This window comes from Epinephelus fuscoguttatus, linkage group LG17 (genome assembly GCF_011397635.1).
Source record: "Epinephelus fuscoguttatus linkage group LG17, E.fuscoguttatus.final_Chr_v1".
NCBI lineage: Eukaryota > Metazoa > Chordata > Actinopteri > Perciformes > Serranidae > Epinephelus > Epinephelus fuscoguttatus.
The window spans coordinates 3,169,165-3,190,449 of record NC_064768.1 but is presented as its reverse complement, the minus strand read 5'-3'; the positions used below and the strand labels follow the sequence as shown (position 1 = coordinate 3,190,449).

The following is a 21,285-nucleotide window of genomic DNA, read 5'->3' as shown; positions in this document are numbered from 1 at the left end:
AAACTTGGCTGATATTCAACCAGCTGTGTCTCATTGTGTTTTACGTAGATCCCTGCCCGTCCAGTGGCGGAGGTACGAGTCCTGCTGGCAGTGGCATGGGGGCGAAGCCAAACACCGTTCATCCGCACACACTGCGATGCCACACAGCTCGTTCAATATTGGCAAAGTTTCCCTTTATATTCATTGTCTTCTGTGGCGATCACCAGTGATGTGGTGATTGACTTTTACACTGTGATCTGTAGCCTATAGTTTGGCTTTAGATTCCAGATATCTTTGTATTTTTAACCTGTTTTTTCTGTTGAGTGAGTCTGACATCCTGGATATATCCTTCAAGTGCATTTTGTAGACCCCTTTGTCTGCTTCTTTCTGGAATCACAGTTTCATTTTTTCAAAAATATGATAATATTTCTTCAGGGAGTGCAGTTAGTTACAGTGTGGGCTCCATGCATACTCTGACAGCTTGTTGGACCATCACACAGGGGCGGGGCTAAGCGAAAGGTGAATTGCATGTATTATGATCTGCAACAAGATGTAAAGCAGTAAGTACATGTGACTTACTTCAGGGGAAGTTATTAACAAAAAGGTGGGGGTTTAGAGTTAAGCCAAGTGTTGGTTATTGGTCAAATTAGTTGTTGCATATTGGCATATCGGATATTGGCAAAAAATCCAATATTGTACATCCCTCAATCTTAGTGTCCCAAGTTTGAGATGTTGCATTACTGCCCTCAGGGTTCTTCCAGTGGAGAATCTCTCTCTGGAGAATCTGTGCTAATAAAGTGACAGATTTCAATACTTTGAGTTTAGGTCTTGAAAGATTCTTATTTTCCACTACTGCAATGCCAAAAGTAGCTGTCAAAGGGGTTGAGTGAATTTTCATTTTAAAAATATCTGATAGTGTTTTGAAGATCAAACTTCAGTTAGTGGGCAACTTAGGACCCAGACAGAATGAGTGTGGGAAGGATGCAGGAGAAAATCTGCACCTGTCGTGACTGACCAATTTTCTGATGTAACTGAGGCCCAGAATGTCCCTTTGACACGTTTCTAATGTCTCTGTAAACTCTCCTGCCTCTTCTCTCGTTTCCTCATCTTCTCTGTGTCTCTCTCTGCAGAGTCGTATCAGTTTCCAAGTTTTCAGGGTTTGCTTCAGGACAATGACACACTGCGTCTGGGCCTGGACTTTCAGAGGTTGCTACGCATCAACCACATGTTGTACATCGCTGCCAGGTCAGTCAACACACACACACACACACACACACAATGAAGTGCACAAATGTTGGATCCAAAGGTTTAAGTTAGTCCTTATGTATCAAAACACAATTTAGATGTTCAACCTTGTTCAATAATCATACAGAAAGGAATCCACTGTAGAGAAATAAACACACCAAAAAAGCACAACACAGAACTTAACTGTTTCCTTATGATGTTTGGACATTTTTTTATTATTTAAGGGCCAGGAACAAGTCTTTTATTAATCATGCAAATTGGAGGAAATATTACAAATATCAACATAAATGGTGAAAGAAAATCATATAACTTTCCTTCAGGTCTTCTTGCAGATATTGTACATTTTACATCCTCTTGTGTCTCTTGAAGTCCATGATTAGCACTACATTATCAATTTAGTTTTAAGGCTGAAATCTGGATCAGTGTTTGAATTCACAGGATTTTTGCTGTTTTGGTGGGATGGTATTTTAACAGTAAATCAGCTAATTAGATCTTATTTAAATTGCTCTTTTGCAGAAATGAAGCTCATTGGTGTTAAGAGGCCTTGTAAATCACTTACCTCATAAGAAGTAAATGTACCCTAAATTTGTAAAAGACATTAACTAATTCAGCAGTAAATAATCAGCCATGTGTGTCTGTGGATGGTGGAGCTGCTGAATGGCTTTGTGTTAGTTGCAGCAGTGGCTGTTAGCGGTTAGCTCTGCTTGTTAGCCGCTGAACGGCAGCGGAGCGAGCACCCACTGCTGCCAGACTTCACAGCTGATCCCCGCAGGACTCCACTTAGTCTGCACTGGAGAAGGTTTCTGGGTTGATGCTGTTTGACAGGCAGGTAGGAGGCTCAGTTATCTGTGAGTGTAGCTGTGCTGTAAGTAAACAGTCTGAACTCAGATCGGTTTTCTCTGAGAGATGAAAGTTTAGTTTGAATCACCAACTCTGTGAGAGGACACAAGTTTAAACCTCCAGACTAGCATGCTGCAGATGAGGAAAGAATTCAGGCTTTAATGAAGTTATTTTTCTGCTTCTTAACAGTGACATAGATAAGTCAGAGTTTACAGTCAACCTGGGTACATATCATAGTCATCACACATTAGTTATTACTGGTGTCAAATTTTGAGAGCATAAATAGAGAGATGTTGAGCTTTTTAAATGATGATCGGTAAGTGTGTGCTCGTAAATCAGCCCTTAAACCTGTCAAACACTGTTGGATAAATGACAGTTTGGAAATGTGCAGAAATGATTCGGAGTTGTAGAAAAAATTGTCTAAATTAAATTTCTATACAACCTGTCACCTTGATTCTAATTTCTGATACATGAATTAGCATCACTGGATTAGTTCAAAGATAAAAACATACAGAAAACATAACTAATAAGAATTTTCATCTCAATATTAAGACTAAATATAGAATAGCTGTCAAAATTGACACTGGTGGACAGACATGATGGTAAATGTTGGATTCGACACAGACGAGCTTGTGACAACAGATACAATTAGCGACACATATGGATCAGAACGTTTGTTGTAATGTATTATATCTCCTGAGGTGTGACTCTGCATGTTGACTCTGTGCTTTGAACTCTTCAGGGATCATGTGTTTGCAGTGAACCTGACGACAGCTTCGGAGGAGTTCGTACCTCAGCTGGTGGGTGAAATTTTATATTAAACTGTTTATTTTTGGTTTGTTGCTTCTAGAAAACATAAATGTCGATTCCAGGTAGACAGATGGGACACAGCTCTAGTGGCACGCCACTGTTCCAACGGCTCGTATTTTTAAAGCCCCTGTAGTCCAAAAAAAGACAAAGCAAATCTGATGATGTCATTCTGCTTTGGTTTGGGAGAGATCCATTGAAGAAATGGAACTTTTTCTGGAACATTTTGTGGACTCTTCGAGCTTCAGAATCATGGGCTTCAGAGCGATGGGTAGTCCCCTCAGCTCAGCTTTGAACAAAGATTCCTTACAAACTGCTAAACCTTGCCAACCTCTGAGCCACAGAGATAGAGGAATATATCCATATTAGGCTTGTGCCGGTTTGAAAATTTTCCAACCAGTTTGATTTAAAGCCAAATATCTAACCGAACCGATATATCGAATTATATACCTAATTTTACCACTGGGTGTCACATTTGAGCTATTTTTCCCAATAAAAGCCCATTATAGGTGTAATGCGCTTCCAATCCACTAGGTGACGGTAATGCTGTATTAACTGCCAATACACACAAGGTTACACAAGAAGAAGAAGATGCAGAAGGGATCTCGTGGAGGCTGCCGCGATAGGGTTACACTGGTGTGTGGAGTCCATCTTTGCAGAAGATGGTTGTTTAGTCAATGTTAACCGCCAATACACACAAGGTTACACAAGAAGAAGAAGATGCAGAAGGACACCAAGGAACCTTCCTCCAACTCCGCTCTCTCAGTGGAGACACGGTGGTTGAGAGGGCCGAGCGAGAGGGCGTTCCTGTAGTAGTTCCAGTCCCCCAAATAGTACCAGGAACTTCTTCAGTGGAAACGGGTTACTAGGGCAACAAACTGAATGACTCCCTCGCACTTTTCCCCGCCCCCAGTGAAATCTGAAGCCTCTGAGACAAACTAAACAAAACACTTGTAGGCTCCTAAACCTTATTAAGTTGTCATAATGCATGTTACAATGCAAGATAAGTTGAATATAGTCCCTTGACATGCCGCCGATGTGAAAAGGTTTTTTTTTTTTTTTTTTTTCTCCTCCGGTTTATCCGGTTGACGTGAATTAAACCGAGTGGAGCTCTTAAACCGGACCGAACCGGTTAAACCAGAAATTGGCACAAGCCTAATCCCTATACAATTATTTCCATTTTAGCTCTGCATTTACACAATGTAACAGTTACAGCTGCAGGCAAGCAACTTAATGAAAAGGCTTATAGGATGAGGACTTATCAATTAGCTATACAAAGTAATCTCAGGTAAACACTCTAGACTAATGTTAGCTGCTCTCTCCTGATCTTTATTGGATATAAACTCTATTATCATCAAGGACTGACTCCCACACGGTGAATGTTTCAGTCCTGAGCAGAGTTTCCTCACATAACCTGTAAAGGCGTTTGGACAACACGTCTGTGTCATCTTATAAAAATCGTACACACAGTAACCTTGCACATTGAGTGCGATGGGTTTTATCGTACTCTTTATTCGCCACATTTGCTTCCTTGCTTCTCTCCACTGCAGGTACCTTCCTGTCTGTCGCCATTCTCTACCTGGGTCTTGCATTTGGCACCACAGCTGCCTCAGTTATGAAATGATGCTGTGCAACTACTAAATTACACTTTGCTGTAAGCATAATCATTGCTTTTGTGTGTTTCTGGATAGAGTAATGTTCCCTTCTCTTTGTTGTGGAAGATTTCCAGAAGGACTTTGCTTCCATGTATTTCTACTTCATTTTATTGTTGTCTACTTCTGTCCTGTTCCTCTCTCCTGTTACGTATTCTTGTGTGCCAGAGGTTACACCACATTTTCTTCAGTCATTTTTGTTCAGACAGATTTCTAAAGGCTTTTGACAGATGCAAATGTGTTCCGAAAACTTTAATGACAGACAAAAATTTCAGAGTCTGTATGGAAATGTGATTGACACAGCCGTATTTATTTTTTTAAAGGTGCAACGATTTTGAATGAAAAATACGGACCTGGTGTGCAAAGGCCTCAACTCTGGGCTTTCAGAGTAATGCTGGTATACTACTGTAGATAGTACACTAGTTAGCCAGGCATGGTAATGCTACTTTAGAGTCGACAATCACATTTAACAAATTTAAAACAATTTAAATTCATTCCTGACATTTTGTGTGTTGGTTTTGGAAACCTTGTATACAACAGCTCCATGTACAATACTTCAACATGTGGAAAAATACAAATGTTGACATTTATGGTTGCTAAGTTATGATTTGACAGTCTTTCTTAAGTGGGATTTATACTTCTGCATTGAATTGACAGCATACCTTACGCCGTAGCCTGACGTGCACCTCCCCAGAAATGTCACTGATGCAGACCTACTGTCTGGTTTTGTAAGCTGAAAACCATTTCCCTCAGTGGAAACAAAGCTTTTATTTATTTCACAGATAAGAAACAATACATTTTTAAGACAATAATGCCTCCACAAAATAGCATTGTAAGTCCTGTGTGTGATTTATCCTGGCTTCATATGAGTAGAGTAAATCTCCACTAGCCACAAGGCTAATTTATGTAATGTAAAATGCCATATGCCTGTGCTAATAACATTAGCATGTTGTGTTTGCTGGGAAAATGTAAGTGCCTTGTCTGTGAATGCTGCAAGTTATAATAGAGCCAATTTGTGTACTTGTGTTTGAAATTGTCTCTATTAAGCCATGTTTACTGTGTGTTTTGAATCAGCTAAACTTTACAGCTCTTCACAGAAACCCAACTAGTGTTTTGGAGGTGTAACTGTGACACAGACACACAACTGCACAAGTATAAATGCTCACAACGGTGTATGCCACGTGCGTGGTATATAAGTATATATATATATATATATATATATATATATATATATAAGTATAAATCTGCCTTTAGGGTGAAGGGTTTGGCAAAGAGTCAGTTAGTTTGGTGAAATCACAAGTATACAGCAATACCAGAGACCTCTTCCACATTGTTGTTACTCTTCCATTTCATACATTATTACTTAACAGTAATCACACCCAGGCTAGAATTTATGCAGGGCACCCCATGTATGAAGGCTATGCCCCAGCCACAGGGGCCGAAGGCTCAATTCTCTCCCGCAACCCTTCGCTGCATGTCATCCCTTCTCTTTCTCCCCCCTTCACGCTGAATCTGCCCTATCTAATAAAGGCAAAAGCCAAAAAAAAAAAAAAAAAAGTTTAAGTTTAATGTTTTTTGGTGGGCGGGGCTTAGCTGGAGGCAAAACAATTCTCCACAGACATTGGCCAGCACTAGCTCGCAAGTTCTGTAGGTTTGTTTTAAACAATGGAGGAAAACAATGATGTGAGTGGTGCATTCAGAAATATTCATTCTGGGGTTGTCGGTAGCGTGGAGGATAGTGCCGGCGCCACATGTACAGAGGCATTGCCTCGATGCAGCACTCGCGGGTTTGAGTCCGGACTGCGACCCTTTGCTGCGTGTCAGTCCCCACTCTCTCTCTCTCTCTCTCTCTGTCTCCCCATTTCACACACTGTCCTATCCATTAAAGGCAAAAGCTCACAAAAAATAATCTTTATAAAAAAAAAAAAAAGAAATATTCATTCTGAGTGTCAGAGCCATAGATATCCTATACAGTAGATACCTGGTTGACGGCTTCAACCCGTTTAAAGGTCAGCCAGAAAGCCCCCGAGCCCGCGGGCTGGCCCGGCCCTCGGCCAGGCCTCAGGCTCAAAAGTTACCAAAAGCTCAGAGTACGGGCCGGGCCGGGCCGGGCCTATGATGTCTTTTTTTGGCTACCAGTGTGGCTACGAGTGATCATGATATGTAGCCTACAGCCCTGTGGTGGAGAGGCAGGTTTTGCCTCCAGCTAATAAAATTACATCATTGTGAGGTCGGCTCTAAAAGGGTCTATTGAGTTCCCGCCCATACACTGCCTGACCTATTGTGAGAAGCGCCATTGAACGCATGCTGATTGGCTTCCACAGCGGTCATGATATCAAACCCCAGTTTTTTAGCATCAAGTAACTAATTAAAAACAAACTTATTAGAAAAGCAAACATCAGCGTGATAAGAATGACCTAAAATGACTAAAATCATCTTTGGGGGAAATTTCTTCAATGTGTACTTCAATTTTTTTTTTGCTGGTTCATGTCCCATCCGCTTACATGGAGGGGGAGGGGTTTATGACGTATAATACAGCCACCAAGGGACAATCCACACATTTTGGCTTCACTTTCGAGGAGCTGGCATGTTGTCTGTCTTTATGTACAGTCTGTGTAACTTTGTAGAGAACAAGTCTCACAAAGTGCTACATGTGCGAAAGGACCTGATTCTGCAGATATTGTCCAAAGTTAATATAAAAATACGGCTTCAGATTTAGTTTGGAGCTTCCTTTTAATAATGTCACTGTCTATATTGGCGGCAGCTCCTCTCTGTGATTTGGTCTTACATAAGACTCTTTCCCTCAAAGCGTCGAGAGCAGCATCAAACATGGCGGCTGACAGCGCAACAAAAGATCCTCTTTACTTTTTAGACTCCGTAAATATCAAAAACTCCAGCAGCTCGTAATGTTCCGGCACAAAAGACACGCTTCCTTTGATCTGCACACCTCGTCCTCATCAAAGAGAGGAGGTTACAGGGTGGACCCTGACAGTAATGGGCCTCTCGGTGCATTGTGGGATGGCCTACAGCAGCTCTTTGATGTGAGATGTTACTCTCGTTATCAGTGATCCGGCTGAGGACCACATCACATCCTCTGCCTGTCTGTCTCTGTCTGTCTGTATGTTTTTTCGTTAAGGATATTTGATTTTATAATGAACTCATGTTCTCGTCAAAATTAACATCCTTCCCTTCCAAACTAAGAAAGACTGTAGTCTTAGTTCCACATATGTTCTCTCTCAGATGGAAATACTCTTCACTATTATCCTCATGAAGGTGTATCACAAAATGTTCCGGAACTTCTATTTTTCCTGAATGTCAGAGAACATTATCAGCCAATGCCACATTCATTTCATGTCAGATGTATGGTAGAAATGTTCATCACTCACAGGCGTTCAGATCATTGACCAACTGGCAATACTTGTACAGTTGTAATGACTGGCTGTTACGAGGCGTCCATGTTTTTATGCTTTTCCAAAAACACATTAAACTGACAAAGAACTAGTGATGACAGAGGCTTACCGTTGCCTGTGTCTCTGCCAAAAAGTGGCACTTGAACATACCATGAAGACTACAGCCAATGACCAACAAGCATGTTGAAAGTGAAGAAGGCTTCCTAGTTTCAACATGATTATTTGTATGTGTTTAGAAACAAACATGTTGAACTTCCCAGCTGACTTTAACCCTGTCCTGAGTAACTGCTCACTGATTATCTTCAGGTGTTTGTGCAGTCAGTTATGACTCATACTCCTCCTCACCACAGCGATTGTATTTATATCTCATCATCAAAGCTCTTAATGTGAGCATGCTCTGAGTAAATTACACCTTTCACAAGCAAGTGTCACACCAGATTACATCCAGCATGTCCTCTTCCTGTGTTTCAGAAGCTGACGTGGCGCTCCAAAGATGTCAGCAAGTGTACGGTCAGAGGGAAGAACAGCGTGAGTTCCTTCTTCTGTTTCCACATTGTGTCTCTGCTCCTTTTCCTTTACCTTATATCCTTTTCTTTTCCTATGCTCTTACTCTCTGTTTCATTTGTGGCTTATGTTTATGGATGGTTTAAAAATACAGAATCACATATGTAGATATTTTCAAACACATTTTGTTAGATTAGTGACAAGCAGTCATTCTAAACTATTTTCGGAAACATTTCATCCCTGACAGACATGATAAATGACTGACTTTTTTTCTTTAAAGTTCAGTGACACTTAAGATAAAATTAGAAAGACTCTCACAGCTTCAGTAAAACAAGCACACTGAAGACGTTTCATCCTGTGAAGACATTTTTTTTTGTTTGTGTTTCAGGACGAGTGCTACAACTATGTCAAAGTGCTGGTGCCCAGAAACGACGAGACACTGTTCGCCTGTGGCACCAACGCCTTCAACCCCACCTGCAGAAACTACAAGGTAAACACACATTTGTTCCTGTTCCTGTCCTGTCCTGTGTGGGAGCTGGACCGACTTTATGTCCCCCTAAAGAAAAGATGACCAGCTTACTGGTCCATCAACATCCCAGCCCTCACCTGTGGTCATGAGCTATGGTTAATGACCAAAAGAACGAGGTCACAGATACAAGCAGCTGAAATGAGTTTCCTCTGTGGGGTGTCTGGGCTCAGCCTTAAGTTACTGACACACCAAACCGACATCAAAGAACTAGCAGCGACGAAAGCCAACTGTTGATTCGTCTACATCGCCTCACGTCACCCTGTGTCAGTTGCATTTTAGCACACTACAAAGACTACATCTGACGGCCAAGTAGCATGTACGTTCTGTGCCTGCGTGAGAGGAAATAACGCCAAAAGGGAAACATAGTCTGAGGAATGCATGAGATAAACAAAGTAGCGGAGTGAGAGAGTGGTATATCCTGTTTGCCGAGGGGTTTCCTATCTGTGCAGCCGAGCACCGCAGCACCTCCACGGACTATTACATCCAGACGGTCCCAGTGTTTCCTCTGCAGGCTCCATTTCACTTAGCTTCACTCAGCTGCCCGACAAACCCGCTGCTTCTTCCCACTTTAACCTGAATAACAAACCGGGGCTCGGTGATCCGGTTGGATCCAAACGGAAAGCCGGGGCTAGCTGGGAGGCTAGCGGAGGCTAACTGGCTGTGCTACCCTCCGGTTATGCTGTGGCTAACACTCTGCTAGCCTCCCAGCTAGCCCCGGTTTGTTATTCAGGTTAAAGTGGGAAGAAACAGTGGGTCTGTCGGGCAGCTGAGTGAAGTGGAGCCTGAGGAGGAAGCACCGGTTAGTCCTGGTTTCACTACAGGCAGATTCACTCGCTACAGGGGCGAGTGAATCAGCCAATCAGAGTGATCTCTTTCACCGACAAGCTCCGCCGCTGATTCAACATGCTCAATCGGCTGAAAAGCCGCCGAAGTGCCGACGGTGCGGGACACACTGCAAAAACTAGGGCGACAGCCCAACTTTGACCGACGGCCAACTGTCCGCTTTGATGTGCCAGGGCCTTTAGAAATAGGGTGAGAAGCTCAGACATCCAAAGGGAGCTCAGAGTAGAGCTGCTGCTCCTTCATGTCGAAAGGGGTCAGATGAGGTGGCTCAGGCATCTGATCAGGACCCTCCTGGGTGCCTCCCGCTGAAGGTGTTCTGGGTATGTCCCACTGGTAGGAGGCCCCCAGGGCAAACCCAGAACACGCTGGAGGGATTATATATCTCATCTGGCCTGGGAACACCTAACGGCTGGCCTGCTTGCTGCACACATACAGAGCTAACTGTTAGCATTACATGGCTGATGATTTTTGAGACTGTTACTTGGCTCAGTGTTGGATGTTAGCCCTGTTAGCTAAACAGGCAGATGTTGAACTGACCATTCACCAACAGTAGAGCAGCTCCGGGGACGGCAGCAACAGTTATTTTGCTTATGGGACAGGCAGTGAGGACGCTCCAGGATCAGACCCACACCACAAAAAGGACTGAATGCAGGTATTGGTTGACTGGAGAGGTTTTGTTGCTACCTGGTACTGGGTTATTTCAGTCGATACCTAAAAGTTATCGAGTACCGACATTCAGCCCTAATCGTGCTGGGAGGGTAGGAACATATGAACTATGTGGTTGTTTCGGTTGGAAGACTTGTTGTAAATAACACACAAAAATATACTGACATTTTCCCCTATCTAATTTATATCAGGCTATTTTTTGGGTGCATTTATAGCACACTGAATTCAAGTATTTACGTTCTACTTTAGATTATAATCAATTTTAATAAAGGGAAACTTTTGCTACCCAGATAGCACACGTACATCTGGCCGGCGTCAGCCCAATGTATCAAGTTTAGATCGTTAAGACGCAGCAGGGAGAGCGTTTGCTCATTGCCAATACATCGCTGAGACGTCGGCCTTTAATCGAAAATGACCACCATGCGACGTTCAAAAGATCAATAAAAGAAGCTGCGCTCAGTGGGCGCTCCTTCTATATTAATATTCATATGCTTCGTTAACTACGACCTTTATTCATTTAGGTTGGACCTTTCAAACTACAACTATTTCACCATTCAATGTGAGAAATCAATGCTAACATTCAAAAATAGCTAACTGTTACCCTATTTCCTGTGTAAGTGTGCACAATGAAGAGACAAAAGTCAATTTGAGAAACTTTATTTTCAAATTTCCACAAACAATATCTGATGGCCAGTCCGCTTCTCCTGGCAGCCTGCAAGAGACAGAAAAGATGATAAGCACATAACTTCAAGAAACAAATCCCAGCTTCACCACTGTATTTTTTTTTTTTTTTTTTTAGCATTTTAGCTGTCTTTTAGCTAGATTGAAGGCTTTGGGTCCGTCACTCTGCTTAATTTAGTGTTGAAACGGTTAAATTACGGGATCCGTTTGTTTTGGAGAGGAGGAAATGTGCAGATTATCCAGCTGTCTACAAAAACTATGAATATTGGTCTCAAAGATCAGACACAAATTGAGCTGACATTAACTGTTAACAGCAGCTCAACAATCAGTCCTTCATCTCGGAAAAACAGTTGTTTCAAAACTGCGCTATTACCTGTAGCCACCGGGTCAGTTTGCTTTGCAGAGGAGGAGACCTCCACTGATAAATTGCCCATAAAATCACATTAACAACATACCAAAGGCATCCTTAAACTTCACTGTGAAGGGATACTGCCCGAGAACACGGGTGGCAGCTTCGGGCACTTCCACTATTAACCCTAAAACGAGTGCTCACGATAACCAGATAAGCACATAACGTCAACTAGGGAAAATAAAATGAAAACACCACAGTTGTAGCGTGTTAGCTAACATGAGCTAAACTAGCTAACAGTTAACTAAAGATAATGTTAGCTGGTGGGGACCTGTGCTAAGCTATATACACCCAGTCGTGCCTCACCACTCACCAGGAACCTCTTTTAACGGTCACAAAATAAACAACATAGCTATTTTCTGCCAATTTATTCCAATTAGCTTACCTGAAACCAACTGCGATGAGATGCTGCGACCTGCGAGCTCAGTTCCAAACAAAGACCGCGGAGATGAAATGATGACTTCCGTATGTGGGCAGGTATGGGCCGACCCAAAGCCGACATAACAGAGACGTTTGATGAGCTGGGACAAAAGAGTATTAAATTTGAAGATATCTGCCCATTCGGCCGACGCTTGTCAGACGTTATAAATTGTGGGCCGATGTGTTGTCCTTAGGTCGACATTGGCCAGATGTATGTGTGCTATCTGGGTATTTTGCACAAACAGCAAATTAAGTACCTGTAAATAAAACCTTCACTGAACACAATTTCATAACAACATTGTGTGTGTGTGTGTGTGTGTGTGTGTGTGTGTGTGTGTGTGTGTGTCTGTGTGTGCACTAACCTGCCCATTATCCTCTCAGCTGTTGAATTTCCAAACACATCTTAAGCAGCAGCGTCGGGTTAATGAGCAGAGAGACGGGGCGCGGGGGATGAGATGACTTTTATTCCGGCGGCGTTCCTCCTCCTCGTTCAGCTCCTAATTGAAAGTGTCAGGCAGCTCAAGACGCCTCGTCAGGACCAAACACAACACCTTCACAAAAGCCACAATTTCAGCTGTCAATCCAGAGGTGCGTTCCTTTCTTTCACAACGCTGTGGCGTTGCAGGTTTGATTGACAGGCGCTGGCCCCGTTTAGCAGAAGCTTCACACTCTTTGAAACCCCTGGCGGCGAGAAAAACAACAAGTTTACCTGAAGATGGGGAGCTTTGGATCCAAAATGAGATAAGCAGCACTTAGAAAAAAAACAGTGCTCTCATTTCACTGATTGATCACACAAAATAAAATCAGCTCGCACTTTTGAATGAACAGGAAGTGATTTTGGGTCTTTTTCAAACACTCAAGAAGCTGCGGGTTCACAGATAATCAGTGAAAAAGCTGTAAACATATTTTACTGTGAGGCAGACTGAAGTGGATATAAATGATAGAGCCAAGTGTTTTTTAATCAAAAGTTAAATCCACAAAGAGCAAGGAAGTTGACCCCGAGTTCATGTTTTTATATGAAGGTTATTATTATTTATCACTGCAGTGATGCGTGTTTCTAACAGAGCTGTGAGCTTTATGCATTTGTAAGTAAAATGACATTAAGCAAGGACACAGCTCTGCACTGTAGTACTGGTTCAGCTATAAGTTGACATGAATGGCTGTAATTTTCACAAATCAGCCTTTAAAGGGCCAGTGTGTAATATTTGGCATGGTTTATTGTCAATCTGAATCTGAATCTGGATATTCTACCCATTAATATGTTTATACAAGTGTATAATCGCTATAAAATAAAATTCGTTTGGTTTTCGTAGCCTTATGGGCGGCACGGTGGTCTGGTGGTTAGCACTCTCGCCTCACAGCAAGAGGGTTGCTGGGTCGATCCCAGGCATGGGAGCCCTTCTGTGCGGAGTTTGCATGTTCTCCCCGTGTCAGCGTGGGTTCTCTCCGGGCATTCCGGCTTCCTCCCACAGTCCAAAGACATGCAGATTGGGGACTAGGTTAATTGATAACTCTAAATTGTCCATAGGTGTGAATGTGAGCGTGAATGGTTGTTTGTCTCTATGTGTCAGCCCTGCGATAGTCTGGTGACCTGTCCAGGGTGTACCCTGCCTCTCGCCCGATGTCAGCTGGGATAGGCTCCAGCTCCCCCGCGACCCTCAAGAGGATGAAGCGGTTAGAAGATGAATGTATATATGTATATATATATATATATATATATATATATATATATATATATATATAAGGGCCTTGCTTTAGAGAGGTCGCCATCTTGCGCCGCCATGTATGTACGGCAGACCAAGCGGACAATCCAACCAGCCAGAGAACGCGTTTTGCGTGTATGAATGAACCAACGAAGACAGCGGAAGGAAGGAAGAAGGAGGAAGAAACAGCAGAGTGTGTTAGTAGTTCGTTGATGGAGAGTAGTGAAAAGTTTTTTTAGTTATAAAGTTTGCGAATGGCCCACACTTACCACGCAACAGGAGAGAATGAACCCGAACCGTCATCTGCGAGGAAAAGAAGACGTAACTTCACTCCTTGTGATGCACTCTCTGCGGCGCTTTTCCTCCTGATGATATATCTCCCCAACAATGGTAGCACCGAATCCCATTCTGTGCAGCCAAATGGGAGCGAAGGATTCAGCCTCTCGTCTCGCCCACTCAGCATCCGAGTTCCTCATCTGTATGCTCCGGCTCAAACAGGTATGGCTCTGGGTCTGTGTCCGTTGCTAGAAACTCTTCAAAATTGCATTCAAAGTTGTCCATTGCAGCAACTATAGTCCGGAGATATCGCTAGGCTAAATAAACAGCTGAGCTCTGTTTACAGGCTACGCTGTCAGTCAGTGTGCAGGCTGGAGATTGGCGGAGCAGAGAGGGGAGGGGGGTCCCCACTCGGTATGGTAAATGAGTATGTGTGTATGAAGTGTGTCTGTTACGCCAGAAGAGTCAGAGTTTGGGACGTTTGGAGTCTTTTACCCCCTGGAGTGTTACCGGAGTTTTTGGAGTGCTCAAATAAACTGGCCTTTTTCCCCGAACACTACTCTGGTCTCCTGCTCGTGAGGGATTCATTACAATACCGTAACATGGTTTAGATTTCTAAATAAATATTCACCTCGTCACTAGATAGACCTACTCCTGAAAAACTTGTGTCTGCGCAAGGCTTTTTGTCCCTACGAGGCCACCGTCATTTACCCGACGGGAGGGGTGAGCGAGTGAGCCCTGCAATCTAGAATTTGACCACTGATGTCACTGTTTTCAACCTATTTCACACACTGGCCCTTTAATGTTTATTAGATTCTGTTTTTTTCTAGAGTTAAAGTTCACTTTGTAAGAGTTGCAAGAATCAGTGTGAAGTCTGTAAATTGCACTCAATTAAATCAGAATCACTGCAGGAAACAATTGAAGACTTTACACTTCCTTAAACACAAGGCAGTAAACGGAGAGAAAACCTGACAAACTGACTCATGTATAGATGAAGTGTCTCCAGGACGACAGGCTTGCATGTTAACAGCAGCTATGAGCCTAATGACGAGCTTCAATCAATAAAGTTATTTTGTTGATTGTTAATTCCTGAAACTCCAGCAGGATGTAAAGCTCAGCTCTGTGCAGGAGCTCTTTTCACTTTGTGTGATGTGTTTTCTGCCCAGAAAGAGATCAGAACAGGAAGCACAGGAGGCTTGCTCTCACCAGCAGTTAACAAGGCAGGCTGTTGTCACAAATTTTTTGTATGTTTTCCTCCTAAAAGCAATGCACACAAATACGTACATACACCACGTATTTTGAAAGATTGAAATCATGTGGCCAGTGCCCTAATGGCAGTTAACAAGAAAGCAGTCCCAAGTGGTTGTACGGAGTGGTGGTGGATGGGTCACAAAACACAGAACTTACGCCCGGGACTTTCCAGTGGAATCATGTGTTCAGATCTGTGTGAACATTGAATAATTTTAAGGCTGCTTTCACACCTGCCCTGTTTGGTTCGGTTCAATTGAACTCAAGTTTGTTTGCCTTCTAAGTGCAGTTCGTTTGGGCAGGTGTGAACACAGCAATCACCAAAACAACTGGATCGAGACCTTCCTGAAGGCGTGGTTTCGGTCCAGTTATTTGAACCAACTGCAGTCGCATTATGCATTGTTTGGGTTAAACATGAGCATGTTACAGTCCTGGAGGATTTTTAATGTGCGCCTCCTCCTGCACTGCCTTAATATGCACATTCAGCACATCCCATGCATCAAAACATTGTTTTCTAGTTGGAGCCGCGTCTGGTTTTCAAACTGTATGGTTTGCCTAAAATGAACAATGCATCCGATATAGTAAAGTTGACCAACGCTAAAATCAACCCATGTAGTTGTGTCCCCATTGTGACATTAGAAAGTGTCACATTCATTTTGCAAGTGTACTCTTCAATGTTTTGTTTATTTCCTGGATCTTTCCTGCATGGAAATCCTGACCAATCAAGAGCAGCTTTCTCGAGCAAGGCATTTGATCTGTTGAGCTTGTAAATGCTGCGGTGAGAAAATTGAGAAAACAAAATTAGTCCCTGATTCAGACCAAAGCAAGACAACTCTAGGTCTGAAAGCATGCTAAGAGATGTCCTCACCATGTTTCTTTTTCTAACCCTAATATCTGTAACTTTATGTTAATTACATAACTGTATGTTAAGGACATAACATCATTCATGGGATGCAAATTCATGGGATATCATACGAGTTCTATGAGAAGACATTGGACAAGGTGACATTTTGTGACAGAATTAATTCATTCAATCAATCAGTTCACAACTAACAAAACACTTGTTAGCCCACAGATCTTTTGTCTCCTTCTTCAGTAAAACTCACTTAAAGCAACACTTACCTTTCTGGAAATTTTACACTTTTCTTTTTTTAGGTTAAAATGCTATTAATAAGCTGATGGCACACTAAAATGTAAGTGAATTCCACCAGAGATAAAAACTCATAATTGTACCATTCTCATATGGTTGTAAGAAAACGCCAACCAATCATTGCATTCGAACCGAATGCAATAATTGGTCGAGCGTCCTGTCTGTCTTCCCCACGTGGATACCTCCGACGGAGGTAACCTCTTGCGTAACATCTCCCCCCGGGGGAGGGACGCTTGTGGATATAAGCTTTTCTCCGTAACAATGGCAGACAAATGCGGACCGCCTCTTCCACTTCCAGCCGCTCCAACTGGGAAACCAGTTGGCAAAAGAAAGAATATAGCAGAAAAAGCTAACACTCAGAGAGAACTTGATGCTGCAAGAGCCAAAACTCAGGTCAACATCAGCTCTGCTTTCAAGTGATGGCGAAGACTGATGCAGCTTCATCCTGAGCTGAAAAGGGACGAGATGGTCGCAGAGTTTCTGCTGGACAGGTATTTTTATTTTGCCTCTAAGTTTGAATCAACATGGCGGCACGATCAATGCTTGCGGCAGCCTCTGCGTACAATGGTGAAGTAAACACGGTACAACAATAAGTGAATTGTTCAGTGCAATACAGTCACGAGTTTCTAACAGACATTAGAAACTGCAGAGATCTAACGCTACAACTGAGAGAGCTCAGGATGTGTAGCAAGCTTGGCCTGCTACGTCGAGCTAGCCCTGAGATGACTGTGGTTTCGCCTGGAGCTGTCCCAGTGGAGAGACGCTGGCAGCGCTGTGACAGGATGCGGAAGCGGGGGAAGCGCAGAGGGGTTAGCTCTAGGCTAAGAGCTAACCCCATCAAACCAGCTGTTCCCAGCAGCCTTCTGGCGAATGTCCGCTTGCTGGACATGAAAATGGATTACATCGACTGTGAAGATCCACTCACTGAGGAGTGAGGGAATGCTGTGTCCTTGTATTCACTGAGACATGGATGAATGGTAACATATGAGACTCTGGTGTTGAGCTAACGGGGCTAACACTACATAGAGTGGACAGGGAGGCTGCATCATTTGGTAAGCTCTGTGGTGGCAGTCTGGCAATATACTAGGGGTGTAACGGTACACAAAAATCACGATTCGATACGTACCTCGGTTTTGAGGTCACGTTTTGGTTAATTTTCGGTACAGTATGGGAACAAAATGCAAAACATAAATTTGCTTGTTGTTTATTAGGAACTTTTGTAGTCATCAACAGTTTACACATTTTTTAGTCAAATGTAATTGTAACATTATACAAAATATAAAAATAAAATAAAAAAAATAGAATACTGCTGCAAAGTACTGGTAATAAGTTAAATAAAATATTCTCAAATAAACAAAATATATATAAAATAAGATTTCCAATAAATAAAATATTCTCAAATAAACAAAAAATATATAAAATCTCATAAAAATAAATTTCTCACAGCTTGTTGGAGAAGATTAACAAAACTTTTCCATGTGTAAAGCATATTTAGTGTGATCAGATTTCCTTTCCTTTTTTAAGAATGACATTAATTCTTCCATATTGTCCAAAGTGCAGCATTAACAGTTCCAGCATGTAGCCCTGTTCAGTTTAATTCAACCTTCATGTTTTTTGCCAGAAAGATTAACTTGTCCACATTGTCTGCAGTAAGGGCAGATCTGCTGGCAGTCACAATGTCCTCAGCGGTTGAAAATACCCTCTCGCTAGGGACAGAGTTAACGGGTATGGTGAAGTAGCGCTTTGCTAACTTGGCAGTTAGGGGATATATGGGCTCATTGGTCTTCCACCATAGAAGTGGGTCAGAGTCTACTGAAATACAGCTCGCTGCCTTGTATGCGGCAACCTCTTCCTTCACCAGCTGCAAAGTAGCCTTGTTTCCCCACCTGCATCTTGAAGAGCTCACCAAACAGTTCAGCCATCGCTGACTTCTTGACAGGAGGAGATGATTCAGATGCCTCTGGGTGTCCTGTCTCTGGGGATGAACCGGCTGCTGTTGTCCCTGTGGCCTCCTCACTCTGTAAAATAAAATACCCCAAAAATGTATAAATATTTAATATAAATACTACTGACACTAGCAATTGATTGTTTCAAAATGATCAGTGAAAAAGACATTTTATGTACATGAAAATTATTACAATACCTCTTCTTCCATGGCCACAATCTCTGTGGTGAGGCTGTTGTAGATCCTGTCATGACAGGCATTAGAAGGGCTTTGAACTTCGGGTCAAGCGCTGTGCATTTGTGGAGGAAGTCTTGACAAGAAGAGTACCTGTCCTCCAGGTTTTCTCTGAAGGCAGCCTTGACTTGGGTCACAGTTGCACTGTCTCCCTCATTGGGTTCCATAGAGTGGAGAACTGTGGCTTTGAGGGGCCGGATCATAGGTGCTGAAGGTGTAGCTTCAGTGCTTATCAGTATTGTGAGAGTTTTTAGTGGCTTAAGGACCTCACTTACCTCCTCTGCCATCCTCACATCCTGGTCAGACAATGTGGTGATATCTTTCTTCTTGAGAGCCTTCTATGTCAGTGCTGAGTACACTGCTGCTTGCTGCTCAAGGTACCTCTCAAGCTTATCATTTGAGATCCAGCGGGTGGTGACGTCCTGAATAAGAGTGTGTTTTGGTACATTAAGCATCTCCTGTTTGCTCTTTAATATGTGCGCAGCTGTTGGGCTACAATGAAAGAAAGACACAATCCTTCTCACTTTACCAAGCAGTCTGGACATTTGGTAGAGACATGTTGCTTTCTATGAAGCTATATTAATAGTGTGAGCAGAACACCCAATCTGGGGGCCCAGTCCAGCTTCACTCACTGCATTGACAATATTCTTTTGATTGTCTGTTGTGACTGTAATTGTTGTTCCTGGCCTCTCCAATTTCCACTCCAGCACTGTCTCTTTTAGTCCCTCTGCCAGATTTGTGCTGGTATGTCATTCATAAATGGACCGCATTGGCAGAACACGACTTACCATATTCCACTCAGGAGTGATGTGATGGGCAGTCACCGTTATGTAGCTCTCGTTAGCTCTGGATGTCCATCCATCAGTCGTAAGTGCTACTGCATATGACTTTGACAAGTCTTGGACAACAGCAGATTTTGCTTGTTCATAAAAGCCTGGTATTATTTTCTGGCTGAAGTGTGGGTGAGTGGGGCGTCAGTGGCTTAGTGGTAGAGCAGGCTCCCCATGTACAAGGCTGTTGCTGCAGCGGCCCGGGTTCAACTCCAGCCTGTGGCCCTTTGCTGCATGTCACCCCCCCCCCCCCCCCCCCCTCCACTCGTCTGTCCTGTCAAATAAAGGCTAAAAATGCCCCCAAAAAATCTGCCGTTCTCAACAACTGCTGTAAAAACTCTGATGGCAGTTGTTTTGGCCTGATCTGAATTGCTAGGGAGAGGCTGCTTGACTGCCGAAGTCAGCAGTGTTTGCACTAAGGTCGTTTTTTTTCTTGTAGCAGAGATATTCACACTCGGGTGGTGCCCTTTCAAATGAGTTAGCATGTTTGTCGTGTTGCCAGAAACGTACCCGATCTCAGAACAATGTCGGCATGCTGCTGTCGTTTTATCCACTTGTCTTTGTCCGTTACAATATTTAACCAGGAAGCCGAAGTGTTCCCAAGCCGGAGACTTTGACGACAAGGGAAAGTCTTCAAGCTCTGGTTTCTCGCCAGCGGTAGCATTAGCAGTAGCCATGACATCAGATAGCCAGAGGCTGCACGTGTAACTGCAGGCGGATAGTAAACAAACGTAAACGAAACTTTCGTTCCGCCACTTATTATGCTCATGTGGGAACTCACCTGTGTACACCTCTGCACCGAACCGGACGTCCTGTACCGAAACAGTTCAATGCAAATACATATACCGTTACACCCCTACAATATACACAAACAATTCATGGTGCTGTAATGTGAAGAGGATCTCCCAGTTCTGCTCCCAGGATGTGGAGTTTTTGACTGTGAAATGTCGACCCTTTTCATCTTACTATTCCACTTTATGTTCTTTCTTCTATGTTGCACAGATTGTTTTTAAATGATTTGTTTCTTTTTGCCTGGGATATGCAAAATGTCATTTCGTTTTTGTGCTGCGCATAAGAAAAATAAAGAAGTTCAGTTCAGAACGTTATATGATGACACAGCACCCAGTTGCCAATGGCTAACGTTAGCCTACTGTAGCATAGCCTCTGAAACATTAATGTTATCTTCCTTGTGCGTTTCCACCTACTAGTAATGTTAACGCTACTATCTAATGTTAGCACTGTAACCTTATTCTAAAACTCATCAGTCATCACTGACTCCAGTTGAGTTTTAAAACTCCGGGGTTGCCTTTGACTGTCTTGGTTGTAACGTTACACTCGCTCTCCTCTTCCGTGTATCTAACGTTACCTTGACAACGTCTATGTCGATCATAGTCGTAATGAGGACATAATGGAGGAGGGGGAAGTAAGCCTTTGGAGGGAGGTGGAGTTGCAGGAGGAGGAGTATGGGACTTTGGAGGGAGACGGGAGTTGTGGATGTTCAAACTTTTTCTAAGTGCTGTGTGAAATGCTAGAAAGGTAAGAGTTGCTTTCATAGAATGAAATGATTCTGAAAACATCATGTCAGAAAGGAAATGGCTCAGTCCAGAGATATTAAAGACTTAAGTATTTTTCAACCTGGACACTACTTTCACATGTTTTTGTGTTTAACTGACTAATTAGAACAACACTTTTAAAAATGGCTCCAGTATTGAATGAGAATGTTGCAGCCACATTCACTAAAAGTGTTTGTTTTTGTCACTGACAGGCTCAGGTTGTTATTCTAAAGCCCCGTTCCCATCAAACACTTTCAGTATGGTACCTTTGGATCCAAAAGTAACTCTTCAGACATGATACCTAGACCCTAGGTCTGTTAAGCGTTTCCATCGCAAACAGTACTCTTAAATGTGGGCCTCG

The 21,285-nt window shown here is 42.9% G+C and overlaps 2 protein-coding genes across 3 annotated transcripts in view; one reads left to right on the top strand and one right to left on the bottom strand.

Annotated features, from left to right (window-relative positions):
• The window catches only part of LOC125904249 (semaphorin-6D-like), a 514,236-nt gene that overhangs the window by 260,483 nt on the left and 232,468 nt on the right, over positions 1–21,285 (top strand). For both annotated transcript variants that reach the window (XM_049601535.1, XM_049601534.1), the window contains exons 5-8: positions 1,110–1,224; positions 2,807–2,864; positions 8,405–8,461; positions 8,826–8,927. In XM_049601535.1, coding sequence (XP_049457492.1) covers positions 1,110–1,224; positions 2,807–2,864; positions 8,405–8,461; positions 8,826–8,927 — 332 coding nt within the window. The remainder of the gene's footprint in view (positions 1–1,109; positions 1,225–2,806; positions 2,865–8,404; positions 8,462–8,825; positions 8,928–21,285) is intronic.
• Positions 17,868–18,841, bottom strand: LOC125904304 (zinc finger BED domain-containing protein 4-like). The gene is made up of 2 exons (XM_049601639.1): positions 18,506–18,841; positions 17,868–18,380 (listed from the first exon to the last, which is right to left on the bottom strand). The coding sequence occupies exons 1-2, from the start codon at positions 18,826–18,828 to the stop codon at positions 17,951–17,953; spliced, it is 753 nt and encodes a 250-aa protein (XP_049457596.1). The 5' UTR covers positions 18,829–18,841; the 3' UTR covers positions 17,868–17,950.